Below are 14,490 nucleotides of genomic sequence, written 5' to 3'. Positions count from 1 at the left end.
TCTAGTTTCCCGAGGGAAACTAGAACCCAGCTCTCTGGGCTGGATTCACATAGATTTTTGGCGTGTGCAGTCAGCAGAGGCTGCCGGTGCCCTTGCGTAACGTGCCCCCTTCAACACCAGGCAACTGGTTTGCTGGTTTCCCCACAGCGAGCACGTACAGGCCTTGGCAGGCCCAGACCGTGGAATTCCCGACTTTGCCAAATCCATTCCTGCCGCTTGCAGTTCACTTCCGGTTATTTACTCAGCCATTCATTCATTCATTCATTCACACCAAGCACTTAACTACATGCCAGGCCTTTCCAAATGATGGTTTTGGAGTGATAACACATGCAAACTGCTAAGCTGTTTTCCGCTAGAAAACATGGATACAATTCTTTTTATGCTAGTATTGCAGATCCAGCATTCTAGCTTGCTTTTAAATTTTATTTTATTGCATAAACAAACAAAATAATTACGGAGGCAGAAAAGCATGGAGGTTTCAAACGTAGGCCCAGAAGTCAGGCAGTGCCACGTGGTGATCAGTAACCTCCATGATGCACTGGAGATTAGGTAAGATGATAGAGGTGAGGATCAGTGGTATTGAATGAATACCTATAGTATTAAACCCTATGACAATGAACGAATGAATATGCCTATGGTTCTGAAATACAAAAATTCAAAAGAAACTAGTGATTACAACCTTTTTTGGCCCAGGAGAGATGGGAGACAGGGGACTGCTGTGAGAAGTGAGAAGTTTTGTGTGACCCAGAGGTCAAATGTTTGCTTTTAGGTATCAGTTAACACTGATGGTGGGTTGTCCAATTGGAGTTTAAACGTGTTTATCCTGACAGGTGATTCAGGTATAATTCATGGAAACCCTGGGTTTCACTAGGTCTCCCAATATCCCAGTCGTTGTAAGAAATATGTCAGATTTACTGCTTGAAAAAGGTAAGATGAACTATAATTACTTTAAAAATCAAAACAGAGACATTTCTTTCCCAAAAACATAGCTTTCAGAGGATAAAATTCTAAAATACAAGAAATCCAATCAATTGAAAATCTGTTAGAGTATCCCTAAAAGAACAAAAAAATCCAAAAATAAAATCTTATTGTTAAAAATTGAAATGTCTTTCTTTTCATCTTCCTGTTTATCAGGAAAGATATGGCCAATTTTAAATGGACCAATGTTTAGCAAAAAAAAACAAGCTTTGGACTTCTGATTCTGGTGTTGATTCACTGGTTTGGGAATCCAAGCTGTTATCTATTAACTTATTTTGTATTCCCTTCATTTTAATTAATACAATTAACAGTGATGGTGCCAGATATAAAGCAGATTAAAACCAGGTCATTCTTCTGGTAAACTGGTCTGGTAAAACCAGGTGGGCTATTTTGGGGGGGGGGCAGGGGATGTCGGGTGCTGGTGTTGGAGGATGGTTTGCACCCACAGCTTAAAATGAAGCTTGTAGGTAAACTGCAGATTTCAGTGAGCTACCCATGATCAAGGACCTGGGGTCCATGGACTCAAAGGCGGACATAGATGGGTTTCAGGGGTGGTGTGAGGATCCAGTGAAAGTGCTGGAATGATGTGTGATGTATAGCTTTTTCTAGGGAGAATACCCATAATCTTCATGGGTCACTTAAAAGTCTGCACGCCACCCCAGGGCCTTAGAACCTACTCTGGTTTCCAATTCCTTACAGGCTTGGCTGCTTCCTTTCACGAGGTTCTCTCTCATCCACTTAAATTGCTTTTGGGATTTTCTTATTCTTTTTGTTTTCTTACAAGATTTCAGCCCTGGAGGGAGACCTGTTCTCACCCTCAGCACATATTCCCTACTTTGTTACATCCCAGGGTTTGCATAAAGCCTCTGCTCCCCACTGATGTGAACCCACAATACTGTGGTTTTCTCTTTTGTACATATTTTTCAAGGAAGAACGTTTCCTGAACATGCTGAGACCGCTGCCTGAACAAGAGTTGGGAATTCAAACAAGAACTTAGAGATGAACCTGAGTTTAATTTCATTTGCATTTTTAAAAAAAGATAGCACCTTTATTTTATCTTCTCAAAGCCATTTCTCTAAAACAATTTTTTTTCTGTTATAAACTTCACCCCCCACAAATCAGTGCTGCATCTCGGTATCTGACCAGTTTAACAACAGATTTGCCCATGCTTCTGTCTGTCTAGTAATATATGTGATTTTTTTCACTTTTGATTGTTTATGAAATAAAAGTTGTGATCTTGGCAGTTCCTCAAAAAGTTCAACACAGAGATGCTGTATGACGCAGCTATTCCCATCTCAGTTATATACCCAAGAGAACTGAAAACATATGTTCACAAATGTTCATATTATTCATAAGAGTCAAAAAGTGGAAGCAAGCCAAATGTCTATTAATTGATGAATGGATAAACAAAATGTGGCATATCCTTACAATGGAATATTATATAGCCATTAAAAAGGAATGAAGTACTAATACATGCTACAACATGGATGAAACTTGAAAACATTGCGTTAAGTGAAAGAAGCCAGTCACAAAAGACCACATATTGTGTTATTCCATTTATATGAAATGTCCAGAATTGGCAAATCCATAGACAGAAATCCAAAGACAGAAAGTAAATTAGTGGTTGCTAAAAGATAGGGGGAGGGGAGAATTGGTAGTGACTACAGATATGGAGTTTCTTTTTGGAATCATGGAAATGTTCTGTAATTAGATAGTTGTGATATTTGTATGACATTATGAATATGCTAAAAAATACTGAATTATATACATTAAAATGGTTAACAGGGTGAATTTCAAGTTTTTTAAAAGCTGTGATCTTTGAGATGATGAAAGAAAGATAAAGATGGTAACAGAATATTCTTGTGCTATTCTGGGAGTGTAAAACTTGGGGCACATTCAGGTGGGATCTTCTGAATGCTCTAGGACCTCATTTTTAAACTCTTTAAACATAAGGATCTCCTATGCAATCTACAATCCACAAACCTGGCGTTGCAGGATTCCCAGGCCACTTGCATTAACCCTCACCCCCATACCCACCAGGAGTCTGTGGCTCACAGTCTGGAACACTTGCTCCGGAATGATTATGTCAGCAAGCTGATTTTTCTCCCCGGACATAAGATGTGTTGTGTGACCGTATGGTACTGTTATTTTGGTTTTAAGTGTATAAAAAAAAGGCAAAGTGATTGTACCAATTCACTTTTATCCCTATGAATCCACCCAACACAATGTCATCTTCTCAGGTCACAATGCCAAGCACCCAACATACATGTACGTAGGCAAATAACCAGGACAACTGCTGAAACAATGGAATCCTCTTGATTTTACTGGTTAGGGTTGAGCTGCCAAAGGTACTGGGTTTTCATATACAGTAACAGCCAACTTGTTTGTGATCAGACTTCCAGTGACATCAACCTTCTGAAACATCTGTGAACCCAGGGGGACATGGGGAAGAAGCAGCAGGCTCACAGCCTCCTGAGAACAATGGCCAAAAAGCCCATGCATCCCTCCTCGGAAGCAAAGCCAACCTGACACGTATGTAACACTGAGTTTCCCGGCTTCCTCAAGAAAACTTCAGTTTTGCCCTGGAGGTTTCCATCAGAGAGCCGGAAGTGAAGAGCAGAAGACTGAGAAAGCAGATTAGAAGAGGAGGGATTGGCAAGAGGTGACAACCCCAGAAACAGATATTTCCCCCGTACTGTACAGGAACACATTTTGTATCGTGTACACAACATAAAGAACGGCTAAAGCTGTTTTAAGAGTACGGCCGGGGTCATGTAGTATTGGGGTGGGGGGTAAAAGTTCCCAAATACCACAATTGCCCCCAGACAGCTTCACCAATAGAGCAGACAGCAGTGCAAACCATCAATGAGAAAAGCGTTAGTCTGTGAAAGGCAAGCCAAGCCCTGCACATCTGGATAGCGCTTGATGACATCACTGCACCACACCAAGGTACAAAAGGGGCTGATGTTTGTAATGATGACCATGACTCATCAAGAAAAGGTTAACTACTCTCCAGTATACTCTGTTTACTAAGGCAGGGAAGTGTGTAATACATTTTAGAAAGATTTCCCTCAAAAAAATATTAAAATTGTATAGATTCAGCACTTAAAGGGTTAATCCTCTGTTATCTGAATATTTGCGTACATTACCTCATTTTACAACGATGCTAGTCAATGAGGCATTACTTTTTTTTTTTTTATAATCATTAGTATCAAATTATTGGCACCATTCAGGTTTAAGGATAGGGACAGGAGAGCAAATTATACAACATAAAAATACAGTTCTGATACAAATGTACGAGATCAATTCCACTTAAGTGGTCATAAGAAATGGATGGACATTTTACACACAAGGAAATACAACTAGTAAGTCACCACATGGAAAAGTGCTCAGCCTTGCTAGCAATTAATGAAATAAAACCACCTTTCAAGAAACAACTATACGCACTTATTAAACTAGGAAAAATAAATAAAAATGGCACAACCCAATACTGGCAGAACTATTGGTAAATAGAAATGCTTATACATTGCTGGTGGCATCATAAATTGTAGAGGGGATTCAAGCATTCAGAGAGGATGGGGGGTTGAACTTGATGACCTTTAAGGTCTTTTCAACCCAGAGACTGGATCTTTCTAGAAAGCAATCTGGCAATATGAAACAAGAGCTATAAAATACCTCATGCTCTTTGACCTTGTAATCTCTCTTTGGAGATATTCCCAAGGGGAGAATCCAAAAGAAGGAACATTTTTTACAAAGACATTCATAGCAGCACTATTTATAAGAGTGAAAAGTTAGATATAACTCAAATATCTAGTAATGGCAAGAAGTGAGGTTAATCATGTTACGTGGATACAAAGAAATCAAAATTGGTGAGAGCAGGATCAGTGTTGAAAAGAGGAGCTGTGTGTTAGATGGAAGTACTCAAAGACCATGTACACACTGACCATACTGATGTAAAAATGTGGGCATATTCATTGAGAAAGCATGGGAAACATTTCAGAGGGCTAGTCTGTGGTTAGGGGGTTCTTAATTATTCCTGCAAAGTTGTTCAAGTGCATAATAAAAATTTAAAAACACATTTCTTGAAACTATATAAAAAGAGAGCAAAGTTTCTTCTGGTCAAGTTTCTATCAACAGGACATGAGTTGATCAACTTTAGAAATAATTTTCCTTTATGGAACACCCAAATGAATCCTGATATCAAGTCACTTTGTAAGGATTTTTAGACAAGTTAAACTATAATGTCTTACTTTGGGTTCAATAATAAATTTTATATATCCCCAATAATATCATATACCGTAAGTTCACAAGTTAAATTGTATTTCAGATTAAGCTGAAGCACCTTCAGCTCTGGTGACTGCAACTTTCCTTTTTTAGTTCACCTACTTGTGTCTGAATAAAAATGAATGTTAAAGACTTTATAAGATCTGTGTATTTACCAGTGTAAATGAAAAACCAGCAGTAAAGAATTATTCTCTCATTAAAAATGACTCTAACAAACAGTCAAAGCTTGGTGCAAGTGTCAATCATACAAAATCACATGGTTGAGATTGACAGCAAAGGATTCCATGCCATATTAACCCCTGTGGTTATTAATATATACACACAGGTACTTCTGAAAAGGAATCCTGGTTTTCCCATCTTTCTTCTAGGCTTACCAAATCCTGTCTCAACTACACGGAGTAGCAGAAAAACTCTAATACTCAGGAGACATAAAATATCTTTTCCGATAGAAGTCAAGCCAGAAGTTGGCTTTGACTAACCACAGAGACCTGGGCCAACAGAGCACACATTTGTATGTCGTGCTAGAGTGATCACACAAAGCCCGAAGAAAGAAAACGGACAGAAGGCACCATGCCATCCTCCAGGCACCAAGGGGAGAATTTCACAGTTCGGTCATCAACAGTCTTTTCATCATTTTCTCTCTCTCCAGTTCCTGCCGGAGCGTCTCTGCACTGAAAAACAATAAGGTGACAAAATGGTGAGATACACGCTCAAAAACGGTAAGAGCAGTCTCAGTTTAAATGTCGTCTCCCAGATTCTTTCCCAATCTGAGTTCTTGACTTTCTCGTTCAGGCTCCTTAAGGACCCCCTACACTTGCTAGCATTACAGTGACCTGAAAGAGGCTTCCTATAGGTTTCCCCCACCAGACGGAGAGCTTCTGAAAGCACCGCTCCTCAGGGGACTGACTGTTAGATATGCCATTCCTCTCTGAAGCCCTGGAGCCTAGCACAGGATCTGGCACATAGCAGCCTCTCAGTAAAGGTCATTTAAATGAACGGGAAAATGTCCAGGGGTTAGATTTCGTTAAATCATGTTCTCAATTGGTTTCATATGCACATTCTCCCAGAATTACCTCCAATGTTTTAATAAATAAAATTGAATTGAATACATAAAATTGAAGTAAAATTGGCTGTTTTAAGAGGTTGCTGCTGAGTTCTTGGTCCTCGAGCCCAGTTGCCTATCTATGGAATTTATCTCCACTGTTTAGGTGCACACACACACACCCCACAGGAAGTACACGTCTTGAAAGGCACAATCAATTTTTTAAATAATTTCATTCAGAGTAGAAAGCAATGTTTCTACTATGGCCAAGGAGGCTTTACACAATCTGGCCCCAGTTTCATGGGTTTCCTCTCCTGTCGTTCACTACCTCTGTGGCTGCACCAGCCCCCTTAACTCTTTCTTAACCATGCCAGGCTCACTCCACCTCAGAAGCCTTAGCACCAGCTGTTCCCTCTGACTACCATACTCCCTTCTCAAATACCTGCAGCTTGTTCCCCTCACCACCTTCAGCTCTCTGCTTAAATGCCACCTGGGTGAGACCATCCCAGCATGCTCATGGATTTATGTTTCTCCCTAGCACTTGTCACTATCTCACACACACATACACACACTCATTCACTGTCTCTCTCCCCTCCCCCAACACTAAATTGTAAACTCCGGAAAGGTAGCACTTTCATCTGTTTTGTTCACTCTACAGTCCTAGCACCTAGAATAGTGACTAGCCTTTGACGACATTTCAATAAACACCAATATTCAGAGAATATTCAGAGAATAAATGAATAAAAGAATGAATAAAAGAGTGGTAGATGTCACAAACACAGTGCACCTAGAGCCTGTGCCCAGTTTCCTGTCACCAGAATTATCTCTTGGTACCTGCTGATCTGACTCACCTGGCCACTGGAGAAACAGGCTTCCGAATGGTGTAGATGGTCTGCACTGTGGAGACGGTCTCTGTCAAAGGCCTCAGGGTTGCTGCTGGAATCAGTGGGGAAGACTGGCCAGGACAGCACTGTAATTTACTGTCTCTAAAGTCTGCCTGGAGAGGAAACAGAAAAGAGGAAATAAATCTCAGTTTGGGTTCCATTTTCACACTGTCAGCTGCTCCCTAAGACTTACCACACAGTCCCTGTTATTTTACTTATTTAAGAAATTTTATTTTTTATTTATGGCTGCGTTGGGTCCTCATTGCTGCACACGAGCTTTCTCTAGTTGCGGCGAGCGGGGGCTACTCTTCGTTGCGGTGCGTGGGCTTCTCATTGCAGTGGCTTCTCTTGTTGTGGAGCATGGGTTCCATGCACATGGGCTTCAGTAGTTGTGGCACGCGGGCTCAGTAGTTGTGGCACACGGGCTTAGTTGCTCCGCGGCATGTGGGATCTTCCCGGACCGGGGCTCGAACTCCTGTCCCCTGCATTGGCAGGCGTATTCTTAACCACTGCGCCACCAGGGACGCCCAGTCCCTGTTATTTTTTAATAATAGTCAATCAACTACCATTTATTAAATGATATTGCTTAGTGCTAGCCGCTATGCTAAGCACTTGACATTCATTACCTCTGGACAATCTTAAAGGTAGAGGTCATGTTTCATCACATGTTAGACACCATCATTTGTAAGATGCACCATTTTTGCCCGTGCCACAGAGAAAGAAAAAGTAACCATTCGAACTCTGTCATGTACATTATTGTAATAAACATTCTGATTTCAGAGATGTTAGAAGGTGGAAAAACGCACATCTTGGAACTGATTTTATGGAAAAGGAAAGTGAGGCTCAAAGAGGTTAAGTAATCTTCCCAAGGTCACACAGTTAGTATTAAGAACCAGTATTTAGAACCAGGGTTGGCTGACTTCAAAATTGGTGTTTTTTACCATTATAACAGTGGTTCCCAAAGTATGGGCCCCAGACTAGCAGCATCAGTACCATCTTGAAACTTGGTGAAAATGCAAAGTCTCAGGCCCCAACTAAGACCTTTGGAACCAGAATGTTTGGGGACAAAGTCCAGCCATCTGTGTTTTTACGAGACCTTCAGATGATTCTGATATATGGTAGAGTTTGAGAACTACTGGTCTAGAGTACACTGCCTCATTTGGAGAGGATAATTTATTGTTGTTTTCATTACAAAGCAAGATATGCTTATTACTTTACATAGGAAACTCAGAAGATATATAAAAGTAAAGAAATGAAGTAATTCCATAATCCCTTACTATCACTGTCAGTGTATTTCCTCATAGCGTTTTTTCTATGCATACTTTTTTGTTTGTTTTATAACCTTTCAGTAGTACCAGCTATATATTTTATAACTTGAGTTTTCATGCTAGTTCCTGGCCCTAAACTTGGAGACATTTTTCACGTGGCTTTCTAAAGAAGAGGTTTTGATCCTCAAATGAGCAATATATTTCTAGTGATTAGACAGATGATGAGCTGTCCCTCCTAGGGAAACACGGAAAACCACAAAAATACCAGGTGTAGTTGTAGTTCTGTAAGGGTATATCTGGCTTGAGCAATGGGGAGAATCTTATCTTTGAGAGGTCCTGAAAGACTGCTGCTGAGAAATACAAGCCCTTGTTTGTTTTACAAGTGCCTCTAGAGAGAGAACTGACCTGGCCTGGGCTGGAGCAATGCCAAAGAATTGACCACGAGACCAGGAGCATCGTAGAGTGGCTAGCATGTGATGTTTGCCACAGGGAGCTTTCACAAAGTTTGGGCTGTAGTGGTCACTTGTGTGGTTTACCAGATAATCCTGGCTCATTGATTTCCATGGTAGGATTACACGTCCCCACCCCACTTTGAAGTTAGGCATGACCACGTGCCTTGTTTTGGCCAAAGAAATGTGCTGCCATGTTTTACTTCCATGCTAGTGTGTGATTTGTCACCTCTGTTTTTTCACCTCTGCCACTGTGACTAGCAATGTTTCAGATGGCAGCTGCTCCATTAGCCTGGGTCCCAGACACAGAGCAACACAGAGCACAGTGCATAGCCCACCCCTGACAGACATGCAGCGTGAGTAGGAAATTCAATTTGTCATTTTAACGCATGACTTAGCCCAGCCTTCCTGATACAGGAGCTGGGGTAAGAAGTTATTTTGTTCTTTCAGTGAAGCGGGTGGAGGTTGGGCTTTTGATGCCAATTTTGATCCTTTCTGGAAAAAAGAGGGAAATTTACACTTACATACAAAGGCAAAAGTGGGTAGAAGTACCAGGGCCTTAGCATGAATCAGGGCAGTGGCACCAGACTTTATTAATAGTCATTATATTCTTTACTGCCATGCACTCAAAGTAGAAAAAGAAAGAGCCAGCTTCACTTAAGAATGACCTTAGGGGGACTTCCCTGGTGGCGCAGTGGTTAAGAATCCACCTGCCAATGCAGGAGACACGGGTTCGAGCCCTGGTCCGGGAAGATCCCACATTCTGCGGAGCAACTAAGCCCGTGTGCCACAACTACTGAGTCCGCGCTCTAGAGCCCATGAGCCACAACTACTGAGCCTGTGTACCACAACTACTGAGCCTACGCTCTAGAGCCCGCGAGCCACAACTACCTAGCCCGCGTGCCGCAACTACTGAAGCCTGTGCACCTAGAGCCTGTGCTCCACAACAAGAGAAGCCACTGCAATGAGAAGCTTGCGCACCGCAAGGAAGAGTAGCCCCCGCTCGCCACAGCTAGAGAAAGTCGACTCGCGGCAATGAAGACCAACGCAGCCAAAAATAAATAAATAAATAAATAAATAAATAAGAATGACCTTAGGGAGCAGTGAAAATTACTATTATTAAATCTCAACCCTGAGAACTTGCTTTCCTATTTGTTGAATGAAGAAATGAATGAACAGACTTCTGCTGGAACAAAGCAGGTAGCACAGGGACAGACCAGGTTAGGCAGAAGAACATGGGACAGAAATCTGACCAGAGCCAGGCAGGGGCCCTCATCTTAGACAGACCAAGGCCCTGGGCTGAGTATCAAGTAGAGTTAACAGGCTCAAATACAAGACAGAAACTGGTCTCAGGATTAAGCAAGGAGCCTGGTTGTTGAAACCAGACCCAAGGTCAATGCTGGATCAACGGCCAGAAAAACTTTGTGTGGAGTTCCCTGGAGCTGCTGAGCTCCCCCATGAGTGTGGTCAGGATAGGTGTGGAGGCCTGTGGAGAGGGCAACCCTGTAGCAAGGTCAAGTGTCTTGACCTTGGAGGGGAGGAAAAGATAATATGACACAGGGTGGTAAGAAAATTAGGAAGCTGAAGCTCATGAATTTGGCTTCTGTTACCATCCAGCTGTTGGTAACTCCCTAATTATAATCTCCAGTCTAGTCCTGTCTCCTGATACAGACTTGGATATCCAACTGCCCATTCACTGTTTCCATTCAGATGTTTCCAAGGCATTTCTAACACATCTAGGCCAAAGGCAAACTCATTATCCCTCCCAATCCACTCTTCCCTAAGATTTCCTTATCTTAGTGAATGGACCCACTCTCCATCCACATTCTGCAAGTCAGAAATCTGGGAGCCCTTTTTGGCCCTCCCTCTCCCTCATCCAATCCAATTCCTTACCAGCCTCTTTTTTTTTTTTTAAGAATTTTTTTTTAAGATTTTTTTTTTTTGATGTGGACCATTTTTAAAGTCTTTATTGAATTTGTTACAATATTGCTTCTGTTTTATGTTTTGGGTTTTTGGCCACCAGCCATGTGGGATCTTAGCTCCCCGACCGGGGACTGAACCAACACCCCCTTGCACTGCAAGGTGAAGTCTTAACCACTGAAATGCCAGGGAAGTCCCCCTTACCAGCCTCTTAAATATCCCCCTGATCTGTGCACACCTCTCCACCTCCACCATCAACACCTCTCTGGATCACACTCTCTGCCTTCTCTCCCTTGAACTATTGTCCTAGATTTCTAGGCTACTTCCCTGAGTCCACGCTGCCTGAACCCAGCTCTGCTCCCACTGCCATCACAGGGCCCATTTCCAAATGCAGCTGCCCTGTTACTACCCTGCTCAAAGTCCTTCAAAGGCTTCCCATTGCTCGTAGGATGCAGATCAGGGCCCCTCCTTTGGCCTACAAAGCCAAGCATGGTTTTGCCCTATAGGGTTTGTCCCTGCTTTCCTCCCCTTCCTCCTCTCATGCCTCACACCCTTGCTCTCTGCCTTCTAGGCCCACTGGCCTTCATTTCATTCCCCTGAATGTGGGATGACTCCTCTGCCCCAGGACTCTGGTTCATGCTGCTCCCCCTGCCTGCTCCAGCTGCCTCAAAGCCCTCTCGCCCAGTTCTTAAAAGTCCCAGCATGGTTTCTGACATTGGCTTCCTGCTCCATCTTGGCCCCCAGCTTTTCAGGAAGGGCTTCCCTGGGTGTCTCGCAGCACTGCCAAGGCTGGGGAGCAGGCCAGAGTACCCGCCATGGCCAGCAGAGGAAGTAGAGCCGGAGCTTCCAGCTGGGGAGCTGTGCCTAGCCCAACTGCAGGGGCCAGATGAATGTTGCGGCAGCAGCACTGAACAGCCCGGCCCAGCCCCTGTGTCTCTGCTCTCTGGCTCTTAAAAGGCAGGTTCTGGAAGCAGATCATGACCCTAGCATGGATTGTTCTAGAAACATGCTTTTGTCTCTGCATGGACTGCTGAACACCTTCCCAGTTCTGTTCATCCTCCGAAACATGAATCAGCCGCTGCTCACACCCTCCCTGTTCATGCGGCCGGCCACCTCAGGTAGCGACCATCACCTAACCCATGAGACTGCACTTCAAGCTACCCCTAGGCCACCTCACAGGTCCTCTAGATTGGCCGTTGGAAGGAGCCTCAGGGACCACTTGGTTCTTGGTTCCAGGAATCGCATACTCTGATCCCTGGGAGGAGGAGAGGGCGAGGGGAAAGAGGAGGGAGCCTCTTCTGCCCACCCCCATTTGAGCCTCCCCACTTCTGCTCAGTAGATGGTGAGCTTCTGCAGAAGCTTTCAGTTAAGGAAAAAAAGCTGAGCAGCTGAAAAGAATCCTGAAAATCATCGAACTCTTTCATTTTGCAGATGAGGAAACTACATTTAAATGTTTAAACACATTTCAACAGTTTGCAAAGAGTTTAAATAAGCTGCTCGGCGACACAGAGAGCCATGGTAACGGGAAAGCCCGTTGTCATGACTACCTGCTCTTGTTAAGTACACCACCTGCCTCTCCAGCATCGAGAAACGTCGTACTTGACATTTGTGGGGGTGGTCTGTGGTCGGTAAAGTACGTTCAAGTTCTTGATCCCTTTTGATCCTTGCCTCAACCAGATATAAGGAGGAGGATGTTCTTATTACTATTTCCACTTTAAATAAGACGAGACTGGTGCTCAGAGCGGTAAAATAACTTAACCTAAAATCTTCCCATTATCAAGATGCAGATCCAACCCAAAAGAATTAAAAACAGGGACTCAGACAAATATAGGTACCTGCATGTTCACAGCAGCATTACTCACATTAGCCAAAAGGTGGAGACAACCCATCAACGCCCATCGATGAATGAATGGATCAACAAGTTATGGTATATAAGTACAATGGAGTATTATTCCTCCATGAGAAGAAACGAAGTACTGATATATCTTACAGTGTGCATGAGCCTTACAAACATTCTGCTAAGTGACAGAAGCCAGACACAATAGGTCACACAGTATATGATTCCATTTTTATGGAATATCCAAACTGGGCAAATCCAAAAAGACAGAATGGTGGTTGACAGGGGCCGGAGGGAAGGGGAAAATGGGAAGTGACTGTTTGATGGGTATGAGGTTTCCTTTGGGGGTGATGAAAAGGTTTTAGAATTAGATAGAGGTGGTAGCTGCATGACCCTGAATGTACTAAATGTCACTGAATTGTCACTTTAAAATGGTTAATTTTATGTTACATGAAGCTCACCTCAATAAAACAAAACAAAACAAAACTAGAAGATGCAGACCCCCAAGCCCCAGCTCCTTCCCAGCCTCACAGAGTTCACAGTGATCAAAAGAAGCTATTGGGGGCTTCCCTGATGGCGCAGTGGTTGAGAGTCCGCCTGCCGATGCAGGGGACGCGGGTTTGTGCCCCAGTCCGGGAGGATCCCACAAGTTGCGGAGCGGCTGGGCCCGTGAGCCATGGCTGCTGAGCCTGCGCATCCGGAGCCTGTGCTCCACAACGGGAGAGGCCACAACAGTGAGAGGCCCGCGTACCACAAAAAAAAAAAAAAAAAAAGAAGCTGTTGGCACTGCTGGCTGGTGAATCACAGGAAAGCACGCCACCTGGGAACAATATCTCGAAACACAGATCTGTTTTCCGGATCTACTTACGGTAAACTGTGGCCCTGTTATGAAAGGATCAGGAAAAGGGGTCACTGTATCAGCCGGGAATGTTTTTATCTTCAAAAAAGAGACAGAGAAGAGTGTTACTTTCAGATTAGAAAACAAAATTTTGAAATCTTTGGCAGTGCATTTTTAAACGGAACTGAAGGTTTCAAGGGGACACACACCAAGCCTTCATTACTTGTTGAAGAAATACACCAAGGGTCACTAGGAGTGTTGCCCAGCGCTCGTAACTGTGCCCACTGTTGTGCTATAGGGCCAGGCCGCTGCAAGGAAGACAGGCTGGAGTCTTCCTCGCCCTGACCACGACCAGGGCATATAATGAGGCAGGTGAGGGCTCCCTGGGGGCCTGCTGACGGCTCCCCTGCAGCTCTGGAGAATGGACTAGAGGCCGCTGAGAGGGCACATCTGGGAACACAGTATATCAGAGTGGACAGAGTACCAGGAGGCCTGGACTAATCAGGCCAGGAGGATTCCCTGTTTGTTCACTTTAGTTGCTGGGCTCCCTGTAAACTCTGGGCCATAGAGGGAAACCTCAGGGAAACCCATGTAAGCATGGGAGAATCCCACCACCGTGGCCTTGGGAACAGAAGGCATGGTGATTAGAAGTGCCCCGTGCTGGGGTCTGAAAGAGGGTGGACGCTCCGGCATGATCAGGTAGGGCTAAGTGGCCAAAAAGAGCCTTTGCTTCCATTTCTTTCTCTTGGGTCATTTCATCTTTGGCCTCCTGGAGGCCTTGGAGGATGGGGGTGTGTGTGTGTGTGTATTTCTTTAAGCTGGCCTAGAGGACTGCCAGCAGGCCCAGGGTCCTGACGACTGTGGCACTAGCTTTGTCTGCAACCCACAGGGGCACAGAAACTGCCTGCTGGTGAATGCACATTGTGCCACCCGCCACCAGAGGGCTGCAGCCAAGACACCGAGGCCACCACTCCCTATGCGCCACCGCCT

General features: G+C 44.0%; 1 protein-coding gene across 6 annotated transcripts in view; it reads right to left on the bottom strand.

Moving 5' to 3' along the window:
• Positions 1 to 5,863: 5,863 nt before the first annotated feature.
• The window catches only part of EPB41L4B (erythrocyte membrane protein band 4.1 like 4B), a gene marked incomplete at its 3' end in the record, with an annotated part of 141,151 nt that continues 132,524 nt past the window's right edge, over positions 5,864 to 14,490 (bottom strand). For 5 of the 6 annotated variants that reach the window (XM_082843588.1, XM_082843591.1, XM_082843587.1 and 2 more), the window contains 3 exons: positions 13,531 to 13,599; positions 7,156 to 7,301; positions 5,864 to 5,933 (listed from right to left, as the gene is read on the bottom strand). In XM_082843588.1, the coding sequence (XP_082699714.1) occupies positions 5,864 to 5,933; positions 7,156 to 7,301; positions 13,531 to 13,599 (285 nt within the window). Of the gene's footprint in view, positions 5,993 to 7,155; positions 7,302 to 13,530; positions 13,600 to 14,490 lie in introns of all 6 variants that reach the window. The other variant, XM_082843586.1, reaches the window with a different exon arrangement.

Source organism: Leucopleurus acutus (genome assembly GCF_964270905.1).
Source record: "Leucopleurus acutus genome assembly, chromosome: 7".
In the NCBI taxonomy this organism is placed as follows: domain Eukaryota; kingdom Metazoa; phylum Chordata; class Mammalia; order Artiodactyla; family Delphinidae; genus Leucopleurus; species Leucopleurus acutus.
The sequence above is the reverse complement of the archived record's forward strand: the minus strand, read 5'-3'. Positions and strand labels throughout refer to the sequence as shown.